General features: G+C 57.4%; 7 protein-coding genes across 7 annotated transcripts; 4 read left to right on the top strand and 3 right to left on the bottom strand.

Annotated features, from left to right (window-relative positions):
* Nucleotides 1-933: 933 nt before the first annotated feature.
* On the top strand, nt 934-2172 carry INS49_003877 (uncharacterized protein; the record flags this gene model as incomplete). Its single annotated transcript, XM_043164667.1, has 1 exon — nt 934-2172. One exon carries the CDS (start codon nt 934-936, stop codon nt 2170-2172), a length of 1239 nt encoding a protein of 412 aa, XP_043018317.1.
* A 917-nt stretch (nt 2173-3089) lies between these two features.
* On the top strand, nt 3090-4064 carry INS49_003876 (uncharacterized protein; the record flags this gene model as incomplete). Its single annotated transcript, XM_043164666.1, has 1 exon — nt 3090-4064. One exon carries the CDS (start codon nt 3090-3092, stop codon nt 4062-4064), a length of 975 nt encoding a protein of 324 aa, XP_043018316.1.
* Nucleotides 4065-4347: 283 nt separating this feature from the next.
* INS49_003875 (uncharacterized protein) lies at nt 4348-6691 on the bottom strand (the record flags this gene model as incomplete). The annotated part of the gene is made up of 9 exons (XM_043164665.1): nt 4348-4752; nt 4814-5228; nt 5278-5312; nt 5398-5886; nt 6032-6069; nt 6133-6168; nt 6223-6294; nt 6407-6481; nt 6562-6691. 9 exons carry the CDS (start codon nt 6689-6691, stop codon nt 4348-4350), a joined length of 1695 nt encoding a protein of 564 aa, XP_043018315.1.
* A 1505-nt stretch (nt 6692-8196) lies between these two features.
* On the bottom strand, nt 8197-10344 carry INS49_003874 (uncharacterized protein; the record flags this gene model as incomplete). Its single annotated transcript, XM_043164664.1, has 1 exon — nt 8197-10344. One exon carries the CDS (start codon nt 10342-10344, stop codon nt 8197-8199), a length of 2148 nt encoding a protein of 715 aa, XP_043018314.1.
* Nucleotides 10345-14179: 3835 nt separating this feature from the next.
* INS49_003873 (uncharacterized protein) lies at nt 14180-16575 on the top strand (the record flags this gene model as incomplete). The annotated part of the gene is made up of 3 exons (XM_043164663.1): nt 14180-14348; nt 14484-15020; nt 15101-16575. The coding sequence occupies 3 exons, from the start codon at nt 14180-14182 to the stop codon at nt 16573-16575; spliced, it is 2181 nt and encodes a 726-aa protein (XP_043018313.1).
* A 306-nt stretch (nt 16576-16881) lies between these two features.
* INS49_003872 (uncharacterized protein) lies at nt 16882-18583 on the bottom strand (the record flags this gene model as incomplete). The annotated part of the gene is made up of 3 exons (XM_043164662.1): nt 16882-17207; nt 17295-18050; nt 18121-18583. 3 exons carry the CDS (start codon nt 18581-18583, stop codon nt 16882-16884), a joined length of 1545 nt encoding a protein of 514 aa, XP_043018312.1.
* Nucleotides 18584-19525: 942 nt separating this feature from the next.
* Nucleotides 19526-22714, top strand: INS49_003871 (uncharacterized protein; the record flags this gene model as incomplete). The annotated part of the gene is made up of 5 exons (XM_043164661.1): nt 19526-19639; nt 19794-20329; nt 20669-20798; nt 21060-21657; nt 21777-22714. 5 exons carry the CDS (start codon nt 19526-19528, stop codon nt 22712-22714), a joined length of 2316 nt encoding a protein of 771 aa, XP_043018311.1.
* Nucleotides 22715-23313: the final 599 nt, after the last annotated feature.

Raw genomic sequence — 23313 nt, 5'->3', positions numbered from 1 at the left:
AGGTCACAAGAGCATCTGTCTCGATGTCTTCGACGTGCATTCGAAGTCTCGGTGGTGACACCGAGGCGGAGTTTCCGTTGTCACTGATGCTGCCAGCTAGTACGTCGAAGTCATCGGGCAGGTCTGGCAACTCAACAAGCCGAGATGTTGGTTCCTGATCGGCCGCAATGGCGGCCGTCGTTTGGGAAGACGGGATGCGCGTGGAGTCTGGGCCAGTTGTGCTGCCTGCCAAAGCCAGGCGTCTACGCCTCTCAGCTAGAGCCGCACGATCCAGGCCACCGCGGCGTGATGGCGCATATTGACAATGCCTTGCGACCTCCAAGCATCGGTTACATTGTGGTCTTGTCGCATCGCACTTCAGATGGCGTGAGCGACAGGGAAGGCACGCCAAAGATGAGCGCGTTGCTCCGCGGGCTTGTGATGTTGCTGTATCGGTAGTATTCATGGGCGTTAGGTCAAAATGCGGATTGGATATAGGACATGGCTTGGATAGAGGTTCGTCCGTGGTTTGCGAGTGAGAGAGAGAGAGAGAGGGCCGGAACGTGCCCGGATAGGCTATTCGGGTATCCGATGCGGTCTCGCGGGTATCCGGTGTACCAGTCAGAGCCCACACCCGCGTTGGAAGCTGATAGTGCATGCACGTATTTCACGCATCACTTATTAACAAATCCACCAAGGCTATATTTTTGTACTAAGCAACCCATTGGAAACCCGGTTCGCCACAACCGGACGTGGATGACTGTGGATGGTATCACCAAACCTTTTGGTTAGTGATGACAGCACCGAGCCCACCATGTACGAAAATAAAAGGATGAACAAATATATGGCTGGATCCAGTGTCTCTCCTCCATGGTTAGGACTCAATCAAGCAACTCTCGAAACCAAGAACAGTATATTCGACCAAGCTGCATTCTAATTCAAGCCGTCCAGAAGATGTCGAGCCGAATTGTTATCATTGGCGCTGGCTTTGCCGGTCTATGGAGCGCTCTTTCAGCCAAGCGCCTGATCAACCTCAGGAATCAGCAGGACAGGATCGAAGTCCTGGTCATCGCTCCCGAGCCGTCTTTGGTCCTCCGTCCGAGACTATATGAAGCCAACGCTGCCGGCATGAAGCACCATCTCGCTGAACTCCTCGATTCTGCAGGCATCGAGTTCTTCCAGGGGAAAGTCGACATCATTGACACCAAGGCGCACACTGTTCACGCCCAGCCTACATCGAGCGTCGAACCAACGACGTCTATCAGCTATGACCGCCTCATTCTAGCAGCTGGCAGTTCGGTCAGGCAGCCTCAGGGTGCCGCCGGGCTCCGTGAGTTCGCATTCGACATCGATTCTTTTGACTCGGCCACCAGACTCGAGGAGCACCTCAACCGACTCTCGTCACTGCCAGAGAGCCCTGCTCGCAACACAATCGTGGTCTGTGGGGCAGGCTTCACCGGCATCGAGCTCGCGGCCGAATTGCCTAAGCGTGTCCTTGGACTTATAGCCAACCCTCGCGTCATCATGGTTGAGAGCGCAGATGAGATCGGTCCGGGGCTTGGACCAGGGCCTCGACCAGTCATCACTCAAGCCATGAAGGATTTACAGGTAGAGGTCAGGACCGGAACGGCGGTATCATCTGTCGATGCCGAAGGCTTAACCCTTGCAACCGGCGAGCGTATCGAAACCAAGACTACTATCTGGACGGCAGGCGTGGTGGCAACATCCTTGACTCAGCAGATCGATGGACCCAAGGACTCTTTCTCCCGCCTTCACGTCGACCAGTTTCTTCGCGCCTTGTCAACAGAGCACATCTACGCTACCGGAGACGCCGTCCACGCTCTCGCAGACGACAAAGGTCACCATGCCCTGATGTCGTGCCAGCATGCTCTACAGCTTGGCCGTGTTTCTGGCTACAATGCGGCGGCAGATCTTCTCGGCGAACCGACGGTGGAGTACTCACAGCCCGCCTATGCCTGCTGTCTTGACCTTGGCCCGTGCGGTGCGGTGATTGGACGGGGATGGGAGAGAAAAGTGAGCCTTACGGGAGATCGGGCCAAAAAGGTCAAGGAGTACATCAATAGGCAGTTGATATATCCCCCGGTTGACGCTTCGGAGGCTCTGAACTTGGCCAACCCTGTCGGACCTGATACAGATGAACTATTCGAGCATATACTTGAAGTTGTGGGGTAGAGTAAGGGTATACACAGTGCTTGATAAATGGAATTAACAGCCACACCGTGGAAACTTATCCGTTGGTTTCGATGAGAGGTCAATTTGAGCAGCGTATCAGACCAGGACCTTTGTCACCATCGATACACAATATATAGATCTGCATACTCGCTGCTATAGAGTGTGCTAATGTACAGCATATCATCTCATTGTCTCTACATTTTGGAGCCTTTATTGATTTGTAATATCCTGCTTGTACTCTCCCGAGCTTTTCAACCGAATTCTCTTCGACGATTGAGCCCCGTATAACGCCGCATGTTTTTCGCTTCCCCCATTGCATCGAGCCTATCCAGAGACATGATACCGCTACTACGGGCAAATCTTGTGATTTAGATCGCAACCATGATTCAGCATTAAGGATTTTCAGCTGATTGAAACCTCAGTGAACAGACCTCTTGTCGGCCTGAGACTCGGACAGGTGACTGCGCCAGGAGGGTGTGATGGAGAAGCTGGCTCCGCCATACACACAACTTAGTATCTCATAAATTCAGGTACCGTTCCTGCACACAGTTTCATGTTGAAAACCCAAAGTCCAATGATTGGTCAATTCTGAGCGTTTTCAGCTGAGCCTGTTCTTGCTAAGCCAAGGCCGTGACGCGGTCTCCTTACGTACGGCTCTCGGCAGAGGCAGTGCTAGCACGTGTGACGGCTGTGATCGACACCAACATCGTGCACTTGATGGTAAAGCTCCAAGCAACTGCACCTGTGTGAGGTTGTGCGCAGTGGTAATAAAAAAAGCGATAATAGGACTGGCAGGTAGGTCAGTTACTCCCGAATTGGTCTGTATAAACACTCCTTTATGAGGAGGCTGTTCACGAGCGACTTCCCTTGTCAAACATATTTGATTTCCAATACCGTACTGACCAAGTTCAATCACTATGAATGACACGGATTTCAACAGGCCCGTCGCCGTAATAACAGGGGCCGCCGGCAGCCTAGGACGAGCCATGGCCCAAGAGTTCGCCCTCGAAGGCCGTTCCCTCATCCTATGCGACCTCAAATCCGTCGACGCGGCGATGCACTCCGTCCGGAACCTCCTGTCCACCCGCTCCATCACAGCCGTGACGGGCGACATCACGCGCGCCGGCTTCCCCGCCCAGATCAAGGCCGCGCTCGGCGGGCGCAAGATATCAGCCCTCGTCCACGCCGCGGGCGTCTCCCCGGCCGTCAAGGACGGCAGGCGCATCTTCGACGTCAACTTCACCGCCGCCCGGCTCCTGGTCGACGCGCTCGCGCCCGAGATGCAGCAGCCCGGCGGCGTCGTGATACTCGTCGCCTCGGTGGGGGCCAAGCTGGTGCAGAACTCGGCGGTGGACCTCGCTGTGAAGAGGCACCTCAAGGGGGCGCGGTCTCCGACGCTGTGGGCGCTCAAGCGGTGGCCGTACACCGCGTACTCGGTGTCTAAGCGCTGCATGCAGCTTTATGCCAGGAAGATGGCGCGGCATCTGGCTCAGCCCTCTGCGACCGGCCCCGGGGGTGTTCGCATAGTCACCGTGTCGCCGGGGGTGATTGACACGGACATGACTCTCCACTATGCATCTCGCCCGAATATATCTACCTTCGTGGGGTCGGGTCCCATGGAACGAATGGGGAGGCCGGAAGAAGTTGTCCCCGTGATCAAGTTCTTGGCCTCGGAAGGCGCAAGCTACATTACCGGGGTGGACATTTTGGTCGACGGTGGCATTGTTGCATCAAGGAGGCGGGTTTTGAAGAATACAGCCAAGGTTGTGATGAAGGAGAGGCGTGAGAAGAAGAAGGCATTGAAGAAGTTTGAAAAGGAGGAAAAATTAAGGAGGTTGGATACCAAAGGCAAGGCGAAGGAGCCTCCAGTCTACAAGGAGATTGAGGAGTGATGCATTGCGTTTTAAGATAGTACCTAATATTAATGTTCAACTTTCAGGCTGGAGGGGACTGGACTAATTGCTGCATTGCCTGGGGATTTCGGTGCTATGCTTACACCTGAGCCTGTCACAGAAATTGCAGGTTGTGTGCCGAAGAGTCTTGCGAGTTCTTTCCATTTGAACTGCGTTCGAGACTATTTAAGCAAAGTTAGCGCGTAGTTACCGACGACTCTACACCTGGAGAGCTTCAGATGGCCTTTAATTGGCCTCTCGCACTTGTGAAGACTAGTTGACTTCAAGCAGCCCAGTCCTCCTTGATCAGCTCCGCCCCCTTCTCCGCAACCATGTACACAGCCGCAAGAATATTAACATCCGGCAGAATCGGCATGACACTGCAGTCGATGACCCTCAACGAGTCCACGCCGTAGACCCTCAGGCGCGAATCAACCACGCCCCCGTCCTCGAGGGGCAGCATCTGCACTGTTCCAGATGCGTGCCAGTTCGGGAACGTGTTGGCCTTGACGTACTCGAAGATGGCGTCCTCGTCGTCGTCTGAGACGTTCTCGACGCCCGGGCTCACCTCGCCGTTGTTGGGCCCGACGGTGTACTGCGACAGCTCCGGGTGGGCCAGGATCCGGCGCAGGTCTCGGAATGACTCGATGGCGACGGCCCGGTCTGTGCCGGTCTCTTCGGTATAGTACTTGAGGTGCAAGTTAGCCCCTGCATTCCCATCAAGTTCAGATTGAATTTGCAAAACTCACATTGGGGTTGATGACTGGCGGGTCAGACATGGAACTCGACCGCAGACTGACATTCCCTCGTGACAGTTGCACCATCGAGCTGGCGGTGAGTGAAATGTAAGATTCACCGTCCTGGGGTGCATAGAAAGGCGTTGGGATCCAAGGATACCACACGCTCTCGTAGAGGTACTCGATATGGTTCTGATTCGCGAGGTTGCGAGTGACAATCTCGGTCAGACTAAGCGCTTGGATCTCTTCTTCCGAAAATTTCTTAAAGCCATTCGTAATACCAGACGGAGCCGTATATGGTCCGGAAAGGTTTGAAAAGAATTGAGTTTGGGCCTCCTGCAGATTCTCCACGGTCGCGGACATTTCTGTCGTAGAAGACTCGGGCCGTGCAGTGGCCATGATGCTGAACACGCTGTGATCATTGAGACTAGGACGGGATTAGTGTGGAGTCTCCAGGGCGAACTGTGAAGACCTACTTGCGCCCAACGTTCTCGTTCACGACCAGCGGTGTCTGACTGTGGCCCGATACCCTATGACCAATCGACGAATTAGTTGGGAGTACTGGTGAAAGTGCCTTTGGTTTGATATGCACTTACCGAGAGCATCAACAGCTGAGGAGAATGAAAAGCACCCATGCTCAGGATGACTTCCTTGGACGCACTGACTTGGTGGATCAAGCCGGTATTCTGGTCCACAAAGACGACACCAGTTGCGGTCGGGGTGTCACCATCCGTATCCAAGACCAGTTCCGACACAGGAGCGTTAAAAAGAACATCCAAGTTAGTTCGATTTTGGGCCTGTCTGTAGAAGCTGTCGAAGCTAGAACTCCGGCGCAGCCTGTTGTCCAGTGTGCCCAAACCCTGCTTGACTCCCGTGGCGTTTCCAGTGTTGAGCTCGTTCACGACCGGAACGTTTACTGCCTCTAGGGCGCGCATGAAGCCGACATTTGAATCGGTTACGTAGCCTTGGTAGCTAAGCTGAAGGGGCCCGTCACCATAAGCCTCGGCGTCATAGGTTTGGAAAGTCTGGTCAAACCGGTTGGCCTGGGCATATTCGGCATTCTCGGGCTCATTGAGGTGAGTGCTCTGGATATGTATGTTAGCACTTGGATTCAGAGAATCCAAAAGGCATATTCAATGCAGGAAGATGGTAAGGATGCCGCATATCTTCAGTGACAGCAAGGTACCACTGATAACGCAGTTTGTCAGACGAGTTGCTGAGTATTCGTACCTTGACAAAGAGGGGATACACATCCTCCCAGCCCCATCCTGGGTTACCCAAAGTAACCCAGTCATCATAGACGCTCGCACTTCCTCGAGCGTAATACAGACCGTTAGTGGAGCTAGATCCACCACCGGCCTTGCCACCTGTGCTCACGTTAGCTTTTCTAATTACACTTTCTCAGCGAGATGTCCACTTACGAAGATACTGCAGCTGCCGACCTTCTAGCCCGATCTGCGGGACAGTGACAAAGTTCCAGTCGATCGTGCTCCCTGTCATTTTAATCAGTCATGATTGGCCGGCCTGTGGAAGATTTGAACCTGCCTTTTAGGAACTGATTTCCTCCAGGGGTTGAATACGCAGCAACAATGGTTGGCTCTTGACCAGCCTCCAGGACAAGGACTCGTTGGCCCCCAGACTCAGTCAGTCGGTTGGCGAGGACGAGCCCAGCTGTTCCGCCTGTTGTAGAAGATCGGAAGTCAGTACCGAGGAAGCAATGGCACGGAGTAATCCGTTCAAGGATCTGGTACGGCACGAACCTCCGCAGATGACGAAGTCATACTGGTCTTCAATTGTCTGCCTCGTAATGAGGGGAATGGGCTTTGCTACTGTACGTTCGATGGTCAGAAGTAAGGCCTGTACGAGGACTACGCTTCTGAGGAAAGCCATCTTGGGTTGCAAACGAATGAGTACAAGTTGGGATCCGTAAGTGATAGCAACCAGCTTTACTCTCTGATTATCACTTGGATCGGATGACACAGAATGACCGGAGATTCTCCAGGTTGAGGCAAGAAATCAGTTCATCCGTTCGATTGCTTGCCGAGAATAATCAAGGCTTATATGAGATTCTCGACAGAACCACATGCTTGGGCCATTGGTCCCCCCACCGGAAGCATGCCAAGATCCATCGGCGGATTCGCTGGGCGATATTGGCAAGGCTCAGCATCACAAGCCACTCCAGTCCGGAGAGCAGACAGCTGGGTTGGCAATTTCTTGTCCCACCACCCCGTGACTTGGATATATTGTGCCCGAGGCATACTAGCTGGCTTCCCCCAAGACGTCAGCACGCATGCAGGAGGATTCTTCGGCGGCGGTGCAAAACACATGAAGCCGCTCATTCGGCAAGATGCGGGATAAAAGGAAGCCTCGCTCTTTGTTCTTAGATGTCTCGCAGGCTGACAGCTTCGAGCGCCGCTTAGGCTTGTGGTCTCGGGTGCGCCGGGGCAAGTGATCTACATTCAGCAGACACGCCCCAATCTGCACGCGTCTCACACAAAGCCTGTTAGGCTTCTCAGCGGTCAGTCTAAACAAGTTTCTCAGCCCCCGAGAGCGAGCCTCTTGGCTCACCGCGTAATCTCCCACCCCGCAGTGAGACGGAGATCCTGGGGGATGGGGGCCGCCCCGGATTTGCGTAGTTTAGTAGCGCCGCCTCTTTCATCAGCTAAGGCAACCTTGGCCCAACTAGCAGAGCCTGACTTTGAAAAAGAAGGGCCGGAGGTGAAAGCCCCTCTTCTGTGTGCCTTGTCCTAATCCTTAGGATTCTAGGTTTAGTTTGCGGCTATACCCTTGGCATAACGTTTGCTTAAACTCAGCACGAATTAAAACAATTATTTCCCCGATCAGATTATTCATCGACCGATCAGAGATCTCTGCCAATTAGAGCAGGGCCAAAGTTCATAAAGTTGCGGAAGTGATTGCCCTCTGTGATGCGTTGGTCAATTACGGAAGTTCATGCACGAAATCGAAAGGATACTCGACGGCGTTATTGAGGCCAATATTTCTCGGAGACACTCCTTAAATACGTCCCTCACGATTTCTCATAAATCTTATCATGGTGACTCTCCTTGACGAGCAGCGACGTCCCCGATGGTGCATATCGTAATCTCGTATTTTCCATGCGTGGCTTTCCGAGTGAGTCTGACCATGACAGCCCAATCATCCTGACGCCGTACATAGGACGTCTTTGAATTCAAGGGTCAGACACTCAGATACAGTTTTGACAACTCAACGGCTTAGCATTGACAATATGTCTCTAAATGCAGAACTTCACAGCAAGCCCACAACGCCAACCCCCGAAAAGCAAAGACATGGGCGCTGCATGTAAATGACATCGATGATGAGTGTGATAACAAATGAAACAGGGGAGGCCATAATCAGAAAAGGCCCCCTCGCGTCTAATGAGGGCGTGACCCTCGCCCGGGATTCTTCCTAGGCGTAGCCATGAGGTCCTGGCCCATCCGCACAACCCGCTCCAGCTCGTTCTTCATGGTGTCGATGGCCGCCTTGGCCTTGGCCTTCTCCGAGTCCAGGCGGTCGCTCAGCGCGCCGTTCTCAACCCGCAGGTTCTGCACCGTCTCGTGGGCCTCGCGCAGGGCCTCGTTGACGCGGTCGACCTCGAGCCTCAGCTCCGACACCCTCGAGTCCCGCATGACCAGGTCGACGCCGTGCCTCTGCGACATGGAGAACACGTCCTCCCTGTGCCTCGCCCGCAGCTCCTCGAGCTGGTCCTTGAGCTCCGAGGTCTGCTCCAGCGCCAGGCCCAGCTTCTCCTCCAGCATCGCGGCGGCGAAGTCCTTCTCCCTGGCCGCGTCGGCCCGCTCCTCCGCGTCGGCCTCGTTCTGCTCCCTGGCCGCCCGCAGGTCCTTGTTGGCCGTGTCCAGGTCGCCCTCGAGGCGCTGCACGAGCCCCTCCAGCTCCGACACGTCCCGCGTGTACGACTTGACCGCGCCCTTGAGCCGCTGCACCCCGACCTCGAGCTCTCTGATGCGGGCATCCTTCTTCCCAGCCTCGCCCGCCAGCGCGTCCCGCTCCGCCTTGGCGGCGTCCATGGCCTCGGCCCGCGCACCGAGCTGCTTGCGCAGCGAGAGCTCGAGCACGTGGTACTCGTCGATGGCGTCCTCGCACTCGAGGGTGCGCTTCGCCAGCTCCCGCAGCCGCGTCAGGAGGAGGTCCAGCACCGCGGCGCCCGCGGCCGTCAGGGGCAGGGCGATCTCCCCCGGCGTGAGGTACTCAAGCTCGAGGCGCGCGGTCCGGAACGCCGACGACAGCGACAGCACGACCTCGGAGGCGTCGCCGCCGGGGAAACCCAGCTCGCCCAGCGACGCGTCCAGCCCCTCGAGCGCGGCGGTGCGGTCCGAGAGGGCCTGCAGGAGGTTGTTGAGCTGCGCCTCGACCCTGACGGCCGGGGAGCGCGAGTCCATGATCAGGGCTGTGGCCGAGCCGTCCTTGGGCGCCCAGGGGGAGAGCTTCTCGGACAGGCGGGACGTCATGGACTCGTACGTCTCGAGCGTGCCGGTGAGCTTGGCGATCTCGAGCTGCAGCGACGCGAGCTCGTCCTCCAGCTCCTCCCTGTCGGCGGCGGCGAACGAGGTCTGCACAGCGGCCTGCGACGTAGGGGTGACGGGATGCCGCCTGCTCGGCGTTATTGGCCCCAGATGTGGACTGGTCGACGGCGGGGTGGGGAACGAATTCCTTATGTTGGAGGACCGACGGGACGGCGTGCTGCAGGCCAGTTCAGCCATGGTTTTGTCACCAAAGTGGTGGTCCTCATCATCGTCATCATCATCGGCGTCAAGCTCCATATCCGAGTACTCGCTGGAGAAAGGGTCTCGGACCTGCATGGCCCAGTCCACGCGGGTGGTGTTGTAGTCGATAGTGTCCTCGGTCTCGTTTGACGAGTCAGGGCTCTTGAGGACCCGCCTGAGCTGGGACACCTGCCTCTTCAGCTCGTCGATGCTCTCTTGGGTCTCCTCGTCTTCCTCTTGACCGACTGCTGTGGCGCCAGAGAGACGGCGGATCTCAGCGTCCTTGGCAGCGACTTCAGACCTCAGGGCGGCTATTTCTTCGCTGGTCTGCTGTGCCTTTTTTCTCCTCTCGGCAGTGATGATGTTGATCTCCTCGCTGAGACCGTTGCGCCTGATCCTCCGCTTGACACGGCCGTCCAGGACTTGGCGCAGAGGGAGGAAGGTCACCTCGCCGCTATGTCGCGTATCGATGGTAGAGTCGAACACAACTGGGCGGTCTTGGGAGACTGGACCAGAGTGACGACGTCTCTTGGTCCCGGAGCCAGGCTCGAGCGTTGTCCGACGGATGTGCGGTGTCAGACCGGTCGAGGCAGAGAGGTGTTCATCATCGACGTGTGCATCATGGTCAGAGGAGGGGCCTGGGTCTGAGAAGCGGACTCTCTTCTTGGCCCCGCGGCTCGGAGTAGAAACGGTCGGGGACTTTGGCCGTTGTGCTTCTTGAGGATGGCTGTGCAAGACTGCACTGCTCCGACGCGTCCGCCGCAGTGCAATGGGGAGGTCTTCAACCATGGCAGCCATGGTGAGTGAGGGTGCTCAGTCGCGTTATTCACGGCCTCACTCAGAGGTGGGGTGGTTACAAATACGTCCCTGCAAATACATGTACAGATAGAAATAGATGATACAGTAAAGCAGGCGATAACAATGTGCAGTGATCCGGGGCTCGGCTGGGTTGAGTGTGGAGTGAGAGGATCCTGGGCCTGATCGCGGGCCTGATCCTGGGATGCAGCATTCAAATACCTGGGATAGCCAGGGTGTGCTGATTTGGGATCTGGATCGTGCTGTGCTGCCTCACCAAGCGAGCGAGATGAACGCGTGTCGAGCGGGACTCCCATTTGTTGTGATCAAAATATTGACTTACTCCCCGTCCTGGCCTAGCGTGGCCCACCGAGACCCACGGGCCTGGGCCCACTGATTCGGGTTGTGACGCGGACTTCCCCGCAACACCAGCAACACCACAGGCCTGATGGTCAGTGACCAGGCACTCACACAAGATCTGCGCAGGGCTTTGGAGGCGGCCCTGCTCTGGAGGCTGCGCCACATGAGTGAACGCACACCACCACCGAGCTCCTCGTTTCTCTAGCTTCAACGAACCGGTTCAGTTCATATCAGGAGCTACGGCGTTGGGGTGGGAGGGGGGCTCTGCATGTCCTGAAAACATGGGCGAGGGACGCAGCGTCACCGCTCCGGTCGCCCTGACACAATCCCGCCGCCGGCCCGCCGGCCGCTGATGACGGTGCCGCAGCCGGGGTCTCCCCTCGAAACCCAGACTGCAGACCCTCCTCCACACATCTTCTTCGCTTGTTCCATTTCGGCCATGGAGCCGAACCGATGCAACCGTATGAAGGTTGCACCCTTTTTTTCTTGTCTCTCTTGCCGCTCTCGTTCTTTTCAACCGTGTTCCAAACATCAGCCGCAGGAGCTCCGATTCGTGTGAATAAGGCGTGTTTGCATGTGGTTTTCACGCTTCTTTTCCAGCCCATTAACTTGCCAAGGCTGACTGGTCCTCTCGGCGCCTCTCTCGGATGCCAATACCCCAAGACCTGGGGTTGTGTTGAAGCTACTCGCGTATGAAATCCCGTCTTCTTGGCCTCTTTGCGAGTACGTCCAACTTTTGGTCAGCCGCTCCTATCCAGTAGTCGCCCGGAACACCTGCACCTGTTTCAACCACTCAGTACCATATATTCGGGTGGCGTTCTTCAGTAATAACGTTGAGCTGTCATCATCCCACCAATACCGAGGGTAGCAGACTCTCAGGGAGTTGCACCTTTCCCTGCAGGTATTGTACCGAGTATGCGTGCTCAGTAGGTTGCTTGCCCTGCAGAGTAAGCCTTTTGGTTAGTGCTCTTCACAAGGAGGAATATTTGGAGGCAACAGATGGCCTGCAAGTGAATAAGAGATACCCCTGTTTCGGTACTGGACTTTGGACGGATGACTCGGCATATCGGACAATGGCAGGTAGGACCAAAACTCGTCTAAACGTAGATGTGCATGCTGTCAGACGATCCTTCCCGTCTTTCGCATCATTAATATGCCTTGGACTAGTAACGTGTCTTCGGATGTCTTGGTCATCTTGGCAGTTGAGGCCTGAATCACCCTGGTTTGATCACTGGAACAAGGTTTTCGAGCACCTCGCGATCGATGGTGGTGATGACGTGCAACGTATCTGGAGAATATATCTCCTCGCTTTGAACGAAACCTCTCCTGGATATGGGCTCATCGGGCCCATCGCACGCTCTAACAAAATGCGGTAGGAAGTGGCTGCGCCGTGGCACCAACAAGACCTTGCGTCTTCTCCAACCGCTTTCTTACACACGGTAAGTCTGGCTGTGCTGATGTTGTACCCACTTTGACATGTCAAGCACTGTCACAACCACGTAGCTGCGCAGGGCTTCAAAATGTCAAATCAGACAAGCTCCCGCAGCCCGAACTAAGAGACCAAACATGCTAGACCACGGGCGAGGTAAACGCGAAACCAAACCGCACCCAGCCCTGTGGAGCGCAACTGCTCTCATTATTCTAGACCCCGGAGAACCGGAAGCCGGCCGGGGCTGGGTCCCTCCGGCCCGTAGTCATTATACTGCGCCTCCTGTCCCAGATGTCTGCCCACTTGGTTTGGCCCTGACCACTTATTACTCGTCTCCACCTTCTGACAAAGTATGTCTGCGGATCCTATAGCCCTGCCCAGAGAGCCGCAAGTGGGGAGGGACCCATCGACACAATACCATTTTTGTTGCATGATATCAGATACTCCTCCTATTCGGAACCACCCTCTCTGTCATATTTTGGCGTTGAATGACGGGCGATCTTTCAAAGTGATCTGCAACTCTATACGCTCGACTTACCAGGATCTTTTAGGTCAGACCCAGTGCTCGGGGCGATCTCCCATATTGTCTCATTTACCTGGGATCGATCACGGGCCGACCTCAGATGAACATGTCATGTACACGCCCCTTTGATATACGTAAGCCCTGAAGGCGGGCAGTTCTGGGCTTACCCACGTATGTCGTTATGGTGCAGGTCTTGGGTACCATTTTCTTTTCAGGATATGTGTAATTCTATGAGCCCCCCTTTCGAAGTAAAATGGCATCTGCTAGTCAGCGTTTTCCTTGACTCCCATTGGCATCGTCAAGATCCCAGCTAGCGCGGCGACCAGTGCTACCTGAAGGCTCGGAACATCCCGCACTCTGCAGCATAGGGGTCTCTGTCGCGCCTGTCATGGATTAGAGCCTGTGGGGTCTTGCCACCCTGACAATGCTTGTGGGCAGGTCTACATGGTGTGTCCAAACCGGCCAGTTCATGCAGGACCACGATATATCGTTGATGACTGACTTTCCAATCAACACAAACTGTTTTATTTCTCCTGATTTTCTGCTGGGATGGTACTTCTGCACCCCATTTTTGGGATTGCTTGCATGCAGTGCTTAAGTTAGTGGGATTTCAAGACGGCGCTTAGGCCCCTTGGCTGAACCGGGGCTCGGCCGTTTGAGGGAGAAGCTTGTTTTGCCTGGTCCGATCTCCGTCCGTGTCTTCCGTCCTAGGTCTCTGGGCCATGTCGACGCCTGGTGACCGGCCCAATCAGGTGGGATCGCTATTGGATTTTATCGGACAAGACAAAGCGCCGCAGCGTCTGTAGAGTCTCATCTTCTCTGGATAGAGAATTTCCCGAAGAACTAACTTAGCTGTCACCAAGTCGACACAACCGGGGCCGTGGGCTGTCAGCCCAACATCAATATTCGCGGTGGGGCCCGATGCTGCACTGCAAGTCTGCAGCACATGGCTTGACAGGTCGATGAACCACGAGGCAGCAGATGGCAGCGCCAGAGAACGCCAGGCGTGTCCCAACCCCCCCCTTCCTCGGCCTACTGTTTCGGTTGCGAGATGGTCTCGCCCAGACTTGGCTGTGCGGGTTGTGGCGGTCTCCTGTCAGCCCAAAGTGCCGCGGGGAATTCTAGGCCAAGAGGTGTTTTGCAGGGGCAGCCCGTGGAGGATATAAAGCACAAGTTGCCCTGGGTTGTTGCAGCAGCTCGTCGATCTCCCTGGCAGGAGACAAAACAAAACGGACTTGAGTAATTCTTTCGGCAGCATAATACCCGAGACCAAGCACTTTTTTTGGAAAGACTTACCTACTTTCCAGCTGCTGCATGAAACGCCGTTTCTTCTCCTTCATATTTGACTAATGCCACAGACTATTATCATCAGCTTCCTCTCGAACGAAACCTTTTACGGGACTTACGGTGACAGCGTTGCTGCATACTTTTTTTCACATGGCTGCGCCGTCGTTCTCTGCGCCCAATACCCAACGGTGACCACAGGCAAGCTATAGGCTGCGGACGAGGGCCCATCTTCAGTCAGGATGGCTGTGGACTCATTACGGCGAGGCCGTGGCTTTCACAAGCGACGCCACAGGCCAAACGCTGTCAGGGAGGAAATAAAACAGGCAGCGAAGGCGGTCGTGAGGGACAGCGTAGAGCCTCCGTTGGTACGGCGTCAGGGAAAAGGCAAGGGGGGAAATGGCAAAGGAGGTGAGTGATCGATATATTTGTTCCGTTCAGGATAGGCAGGAGGAATGACAATGGTTTGGAAGATGGCAAAGGCAAAGGCAACGACGGTGTGGGCAAGGGGAAAGCTGCTCCCTCTGACCCCCCCGGCGCCCCCAGTAGCTGCTGAGCCTTTGCCGACTGCGGCTGCTCCGTCGAGCTCTATTGTCCTTGATGCTGGCAATCCCGCAGAGACGATCGTGCCGCCGCTAAACCCTCCATCAACAGTTGCACCACCTCCCCCGGCGCCGCCACCGCCGCCGCCGGATGCGCCGAGGCCGAGCAGTAGCTCGAGCAGTCTCACGACCTCGACGGCGGTGACCTCGGTACAGACGACACAGACCAGTATCCAGACACAGACAACCGTCATCACAACGGCACAGACCTCAACTGAGGTATCAACCCAAGTGACGACCATCGTGAGTACACAGATAGATACCTGGACCTTCCCGGTCGGTAGCCTGCAGATGACCGTGACCCTGACATCCTCCATGATCACATCTCCCCTGCCGACATTACAGACAAGCCTCTCCACGGCTGTCTCGACGACCACCCCTCTCGTGGCAACCACCCCGTACCAAGCCGCACCATCCAGCACCACCACCTCAGCAGCTGCGTCCCGGGCCCCGGCCATCGCCCCCGGGAATAGCGGGCATCGTGGGTACGCACACAGCTTCCGGCCCTTGGCCTGGTTTCTCTTCTCCTGGTGTAGGGGGAGCTGGCTGACCGTGACACAGTCGGGATCCTCTCCTTCTTCATAATCCTGGGGGCAGTCTGCCTCTGCTCCCGCCGCACGCGGCAGCGCCTGCTGACCCCGGTGACGAGGCGCTTCACCAACAACACCCTCGTCAACAGCGGGTCCCGGGGCCTCGACTCGACAGGCCGGCGGTCCGGGAGAGGAGGCGGTGGAGGCGACATGCACAAGTCGCTCGTGTCCGAGGCCGAGTCGATGGCCTACACCGCCACGAGCCCCCGCGACGCGAAAGCGCCACCGCCGCAGATGGCGATGGCGGACCCGCCCCGTGGCCTGTCGCAGAACCCCGTCTTCCCAGGAGCGGCGGCGGCCTGCCCTTCGCGTCCCGACTCGTGGCGCACCTGGCGGCCCAGCGTCACCTTCGCGCAGGGGCTCGACCCCGTCCCGGACGACATGCAGCCCCCGCCGCCGCCGCCCCACGCCCTGACGGCGCGGTACTCGTCGGGGCTGCACCACCACCCGCGTGGGTCCGGAGTAAGTACGGGCGAGGACAGCAGCATGCCCGAGTACGGCGCGTGGCCCCCGACGGCATCCAATGCCGACCCCACAGCGCTGAGGCCTGCGCCAGAGCAGGCCGTCGCCGTCGCTGCCCTTGCGCCCGAGTATATGGCCGGGCCGCCAGCGGGACGCGCGCAGAGCCGGGAGTACTTCCAGCAGCAGCAAGGACAGGAACTGAGGGACGGGCATGAGCACGCGTCGTACGTGACCTACTCGGAGACGCCGCTGGCTACGCCAAGGACGCCGATCGTGGTGGAAGGTGAGCAACTGGCCCCGCTGGCCACCAGCCAAGAGGCCTCACCGGTTGACAGTTGTGATTCCGACAGCGGGGAGAAGAGGGTCAGCCGAGACGCCGGCGCTACAGCAGGAGCAGGAGGCGACGATATCTGGTGGGTCGGCGAGCCCGCAAGGGTCGGCAGGAGCGGAAGCGGCAAGCTCATCACCATCGACAGAAATGGAAGACGGGTCGGCGGAGGAGACGACGACGACAGCGACGACAAACCCGAGGGCGGCATTCAAGAAGCGCAGCTGGGCCGGCAGGCTGGAGAGGGTGGCGGCCATGGCGGCGGCGCGCAAGGGGTCGAGGCGGAGCCACCGCGCGAGCAAGGCCGGCAGCAGCCGGAGCAAGGCCAGCAAGGCGAGCCGGGCGAGCGTGGCGAGCAGGTTTTCCAAGAAGTCGCGGCGGTCCAAGGACAGCGAGGGCTGAGGGCCAGCACCAGCGGCAGCCGGCGGTCCTCCCTCCGCGCTCCGTCGTCCTGGGATGGGGCTGAGTCTACAGGGTCATCGTCAGACGCCGGGTTCTCGTGGTCCGAGGCGGCGAGCGAGCCGTACACGGCGGCCGCCCCGAGGGACGGCTTCGGGCTGTCCATCATCGGCGCGAGGCATGGGTCTAGGTCGGCGGGGACTGGAGAGGGCGCAGGCCCCGGGCCTTCTACCACTCGGCCGGACGAGGATGCCTGAGATGTATTGCTATGTACAAGCGAGTATACCCCCACCCTCCACCCTGGTTTGAGCCACAGGAAGACAGAGATTCTGGGAGCTGGTACCCCAGGACTTATATTTACTCGGCCATATAGTGCTAAATTTTAATCCGTGGCCTCACGGCACGAGATTAATCACCCCGCTGATAAGACTTGGCCAAGCGTGCATGAAGGTGACTCGAATATGATTTCTGGTGATTATATTGTGGTGCGTATTCGGCTGTACAGGCAAGATCAATGAGTTACGAGCCGTGTTCCAGGTTACTAAACCGACTTGCAAATTGCTTCATTGGAACCCCAGCGTGCGATTTGCCCTGCGTACAACCTCCTTTTCTCCTTTGCTGCCATCAACAGGTTCTGGGAGAGGCTCAAGTCCCACCGACGCCAGACCATCGGTGTTGGCAATTGACCTCAAGAAGTCCTCGGTTGGTCTGTCGACGTGTTCTGACTCGCCTTTGCCGCCAGGGAAATCAGGCCCAGGAGTTCCACGACGCCAGGCGTCTCGCGCTTTGCTGACGTACTTGGCGTTGGTCTCGGTGATTGGGCAGACGGGGATATACAGAACGCTGGAGTCGCCCTTGCCCTTGTGCTCAAAGTCCACGGCGTGGATGGCTGCGAGTGGTCAGGACAAGCTCGGTTTGAGACAGAACGGTCACAGGAAGTTAGCTAACTGATCATGAGGAAAAGGATGGAACCTACTATCGCAATGCCAAACAACAAAGTCACCAGGGTTCACCGGCGGAGCATGCACCATCGTGCGGTCCAGCTCCAGATGCGGGTGCATAGCCAACTTGGGAAACTCCATTCCATACCCCGGGGTGGCACCAGGTATCTCGCTCGTCATCTGGTCGCCCGCCGTGAACTCCCAGTTCTCAGGCGCCAGGAACGCCAGCCTCTCGGCGCTTCCCCCCCTCGCGACCTCGAGGTCGACCGTCCTCCGCGGCCTGAAGAAGGGCCTGAGCAGCGTGTAGGCCGTCGCGAGCCTCAGCAGTGGGTTGAACAGCACCGCGCCCTCCCTGGCGCCGACGCTGCTCATGCTCAGCCACCCCTGGTACATCCGGAACACGCTGCACGCGCCAAGGCCGTTGTACAGGTCGCTGGCCGCCTTGACGCGCGTGCTGCCGTCCCAGGGGTCGTACCGCGTGTCCCAGTCGCCCTCGAACACGGCGTCGTAGACCCCGCCCCTCCCGTAGCCCTCGCCCATCCACCGCTCCACGCTGCCGCCGTCCATGTGCGGGCCCAGGGCGAAGGCCGCGTCGCCGGGCTGGCGGATGCGGAGGCGGTCGGCGTAGGATAAGGGCTGGGAGATGGAGATGAGCGAGTTTGGGTCGGAGAGGGACCATGTCGACTGCATCAGGGCCTTTTGCACCTTCATGAAGTTGGGGTTTGTGCGGGCGTGCAGCTGTGGTGCTGACCAGTACAGCTCCCAGACTTGTGGGTCGTTTCGTGGGAAGCCTGGTGGTAGTGTAAGTGGAAGCATCTCTTCCTGGTGTTGCTTAGTCCATCAAGTGGAAACAAGACTTACCTTTTGTCTGTGGGTTCTTGCGGATATACTCTTCAAGGTCGAATTTGTACTGGCGTGCTTCATCTTCCGGTATGACCCCCCTGACGACCGCGGCACCGCGCTTCTTGATCGCATCCCTGTTTCCGGCGAGGTCCTCTTCAAGATTGTCAAAGCGGACCTCTGGGATCACTCTTGAGCCCAACCCGGCAATTACATCGTTCTCGATCTCCAGTCTCTGGAGCAGTCTGTGCCAACTGGCCTTGATCTTGTCTTCCCGCCCCTCGACCAATGACAGCTTGAGCTGGCGGAACTGATCTGGCAGCGGTTCGTCCTTGATGCCGGCCAAGGAAGCAAATGAGTCTGATATGTCGCCCTCTCGCTTATCCTGACTCGCAGTCGCCACGGCTGCCATTTGGACGCCACGCCTCTGGGAGGCAGCGACTGCCAACGGCCGGCCGGCCCGCTTGACTGCTGACTGAAGCATACTGGGGAATAGGTGGCAGTGACCACGGAGGAGGAGGATTCTTAATTACATTCGAAGAAAAATGTGCCGGGAGAATTCACGTCGCCGGTATTTCCAATCAGGCCGCGGATCTGAGGGGATTATAAAGATGGCGCATTTCATGAATCTTGTCGGTTTTGCCCCTTTGAGAAACACCGCGGGGAACTTACTTGGACTTTCATTCTACTGGTCCATGGTCAGGAACACATGGATGGTTAATTCAATCAACGTCTTAGATGTCGTCTTTTTTTGAAACCCTGCTGAGGCAGGTGCAGGCAGATGGACGGTGCTTAAGCGGATCAAGGCTGATGCACATCTGGCACGCACCGTCTCGCTTAATGGCAACGGCCGTGAAGTAACAGGAAACCGGGGCACGTTATTATACTACAGAAGAAGCCTGTGCCAATATTCGGTCTGTGAACTGGGATAAACAATACCCCAGGCCCCATTTTACTTGAGTGGTATCTCACCCGCTCTCGCGTCGGGCGCGGGGAAGTGGAGGGGACCGTGTGTGTGGAGTCCAGCTATTTGCCAAAAAAGAACAGAACTTTGAGATGAGAGACCCACAGCGGGACTTCTGGAACAGGACATGGTCCGACCTCATGCCCTTCGTGACACCTCACCGCCGCAGGGCCATCCGCAGGGCCCAGACACGACGGGAAAAGCAGCTTTGAACGGGTGCCAGCCTTCTGTCGTCCATCGTCCCGACACCTGTCTCAAGTCCAAGGTCACAGCGAGACGTGCCCGGGAGCGCTCGGTCAACGTTCGGAACGCCCTGTTCAGGAAAAGCCGCCCTGCAAATCCCGCAGCTCTCGCCCGCCTCAGTCCCTTCGGGCACACTCCGAACCGACCAACAGGCCCTGAGGGCTACCCTGCCCATCCGCCGAATTCGACTACTCCGACTCGGATCCTCCCTTCCCAGCCATGGCTGAGCCCCCACAGAAACGACCCGTCAAGTTCGTCGCCTCGGACCAAGATGGCATGCCTGTGAAACGGCGTCAGGTGCAGCAAGCCTGCGAACCATGTCGGAAAAGAAAGGTGAGACGTGGATGCACATCGAATATGCCGCCCTGTCATGCCACTGCAGGCGATCTGCCCTCCTCCTGAATACAACCATCATGGACGGCCTGCACAAGAGCACATGGGACTCTGCATTGTGTCAACGGCAATGCTAATCAACATGCGGTGCTAGAAACGCTGCTCTCACGTACCAGACACCCCGGGCCCGCGCTTCTTCGCCGACGCGTCCCACCAGAAAAGCATCTATGCCCACCTCAGGCCCGACCCGCAGCAGCCCGAGGGCTCGGGGGGCTCGTCAAACCGCCCGGGGACCCTCCCCAACTCCCCCGAGTCGCCAGAGCAGAACAACTCGAACTCGGGGGCGTCCTCGGCCCGCGAGGTCGCCTCCCAGCTCATCGAGCTGTCGGCCTCCCGGTTCGTCGGGGACCTGAGCCCGGAGAGCATCTTCATCGAGGCCGCGAGCAAGATCGCCAGGGACCCGTCCCGCCGCAACCCGTCTGACATCGGCACGTGGCTGCCGGCACGGCGGTCGGACGACGAACAGAGAGATGCTGCCAGGCGGGAGCAGTCGGCGGCCTCGATGCAGGGCCACGAGCCCGCGGGCTCGAATCGTGCTGCCGACGATGGCCCGATGTCTCTTCGCACCCTGTCGGGGAGGGTGGCTTCGACTGGCAACCCGGAGCACCAGGTCGATGGCCCGCAATCCAGGTACGTACCACCGGATTTTCATTTCATTGAGTCATTTTGTTTCCCCTTTCCCCATAGGGTAGTGAAAAGTGGAAGGCTGGCGTCGGCAGCACTGCATTCATGGTTTCTATCATTCCATAAAACTCCCCACTTTCTTCTCTGTTATCTTCAAATGCCACCTCTGTATTTGAATCACCTTGGGTTTGGCAGAGAGTCTACCGCTTGAAATAGTCATCTAAATACCTTGATGCTACTTCGTAGCAAGGTTCGCTAGGCTAGCAACCTTTCTGTAGCCGTGTAGAGTGGAGGCGCCTGTTTGATCTAATTTTACGAATGTGCCCAAGCTAATCGTTCCAACAGCGATGTAGCCGAAATCCCGAAGCCACCGAATGGTCCAACCGTGTACCCGCCTGACGAGGATTACGAACACATCTGTGCAATTTATCTGGGCCGATTCCAGCTTATGTGGCCTATAATCAAGGTGGCCGACGTACATGCGACACGCAGACCAAGATGCGTGAAGGACATTATTTTCAGACAGGTTTGTGACGCCCTGAAAAGTGTTTGCTGGCTGCAAGGGCCCCCTCCACAAGCACCAGATAAAGGACATCAATTCCAGGACACAATAACCTTGTACACTGAACACGCTGATTCATCTCGTTGTGCTGAGCGTCTTCCCTGCCTTGATGCCGTGGAGCCCCGATGACTTGATCTCCTCCGAGGGACGTATTGTGCTAATAACGTCTCCAAGGTTATCTCTATCGCAACATGCGTCGAGCCATCTGCATCAAAATACCTGCGGCTCGAGCCCGGCGGTCCAGTCCTCCCATTTCCAGAATATCAAAGGCCACTTGCCAGGTCCGCACTCTCGTTCTTGGACGAACAGGTCCTTGCCGACAGAACAGACCACATCCGAGCCCTCTTCCTCCTGTTCTTTTACCAGCCGGCGCGTGCGTCAGAGCTTGACATGCCCTCGCTCATCTTCAGCCAGGCCATGCACTACGCCGTCAGCATCGGCATCCACCTGGTGGGGTCCGGCGCCCAAGACGAGCGAAGCAAGGAGGCAGAGACCCTGTACTGCGCCCTCTGGGCCCTTGACAGGATGAACGCGGCCTTCCACGGCCGGCCGTGCCTGCTGCATGACCGAGACACGGACCGTGACCTGGACGAGTGCATTGCCGCCCAGGAACAACCGGGGTTCAGGCTGCTTTTGAGTGTTTGCGTTATGCTGGACAAGGTCATCTGCCTGTATCGGCCTCGCAGCAAGGGCGACGAGACGGTCGTGCTGCCAGTCTTCGAAAGCATGATCATGGATGCCGGGGCAGATAAAGCCGCGCCATGGATTCACTGTAGGTCATGTTTTCCGCTCCAGAGCAGTAGGAATGCCCACCAAGGCCACCAAAAGACTCCTCATTGTAGAAATACCGTACCACATCAGTACTGACACCGGGCCAATTTTGGTAAACAGCCAGCGTAGAAATATTCTACCACGCAATTTCCGTCCTCTCATGCCGACAACCATCCAGCGCCTTCGCCCCGTCAGCCCCAGACCAAGCCCACCTACCACACCCAAACATCAACGCTCGCCGCTCACTGTCCGCAGACCGCATAGTCGACGCGGTGTCCTTCGCCCTGTCCTTCCCAACATCACCAGACCGGATCACAGTCGTGCCGTTCGTGCCATACGCCCTCGCCCTCTCGCTCTCAGTCTCCTATCGCAAGATGCGCTACTCCAAGATCCCGCTGTACCGGCTCCGGGGCAAGACCAGGTTCAAGGAGGTCGTGGCCCTGCTCCGGAAGCTGGGCGATAGCTTCACGTGCGCCCGCGTCAACGCCGGGCTGGGCGAGGCCATCCTGCAGGAGATGGACAAGACGGCCAAGGGGCTCGTCAGCTCGGGTGCCGCGGCGGCAGCAGCAGCCGCGAACGCCACCGCCACCACCACCACGACGCCCAGCACCCCGACAGACGCGCAGAGGCCAGTGAGCAGCCGCAGGGCGCTGCCGGCCGAGGTGACGCTCGGCAGCAGGAGGAACGTCTACGTCAGGGAGGCCGACCGGCAGCAGGCAGGGAGCAGCGTCGCCGCCACGCCGAGGCCGATCACGGCGGGCCAGAGCCCATTGCAGCAGCTCCCCACCCCGAACCTGCAGCAGGGCGGCCCGGGGAGGCCTTCTCCCGCGCGCCGCTGGCCGCGACCCGGTCCGGGCGCTGTGGTGGCTCAGCAGCAGCAGCCGGGTACGTCGCAAGCCCTGCCTGCTACGGCCCTGGGCGACATGCTGGATGTCGACATATTTGGGCACTTTGATCCTGGCTTCGACCTGAACACGGTCGATGCGGCGCTGTCGGCGAATCTGGACATGGGGTTCCCTCAGATGTGGACTACGCCGTGGCCTAATTGGCCAAGCTGAGGAATGGCGTATGTATCACTGGATCGCCATGGCCTAGCCTACTTGGAGGCGTTAAAGGGGCATAAAATATCGACGGGTATCTCTTGTAAGGGTCTTTGCTTGTAATTCTCAACTCGTGCTGCTGTCATATCATCATGTAATAGTTTAAGGTCCCGCATGTCAGGTGCCTCGCACAGAGCTTCTTGGAGCCTCACAGGCCCGATTACCTTGTTCAAGAACCCGGGGACGTACAGATTGGTCGATATGCAAGTCAAAACATGCGTCCTCGTGACTTTTGTGGCCACGTGTATCACCTAATGACGCTTCGGTGATAATTAAGTACCCTTACCGTCCGTCTTGTCAAACCTCACGCCCAGGAAGCCCTCAGGGACAAATTCAAAAGGCACTGAAATGACCTAGTCATAATGTACTTGGGGCGTTGTTGCATCTCCCTTTCTGTGTTAATGGCCACTCAGAATTACTTCATACCGCCAAGCGTGTCTAAAAAGCCAGCGCTGTCCAAATTATGCACAGAGGACTGGCAGTCTACGAGCCCATGCCTGTTCTCTTTCGAGGACCGAGACTTTTCGGATCACCAGGTAGAGATGGAACTGGGACTT

The sequence above is a fragment of the Diaporthe citri genome, assembly GCF_014595645.1.
Source record: "Diaporthe citri strain NFHF-8-4 chromosome Unknown scaffold_11, whole genome shotgun sequence".
In the NCBI taxonomy this organism is placed as follows: domain Eukaryota; kingdom Fungi; phylum Ascomycota; class Sordariomycetes; order Diaporthales; family Diaporthaceae; genus Diaporthe; species Diaporthe citri.
The sequence above is the reverse complement of the archived record's forward strand: the minus strand, read 5'-3'. Positions and strand labels throughout refer to the sequence as shown.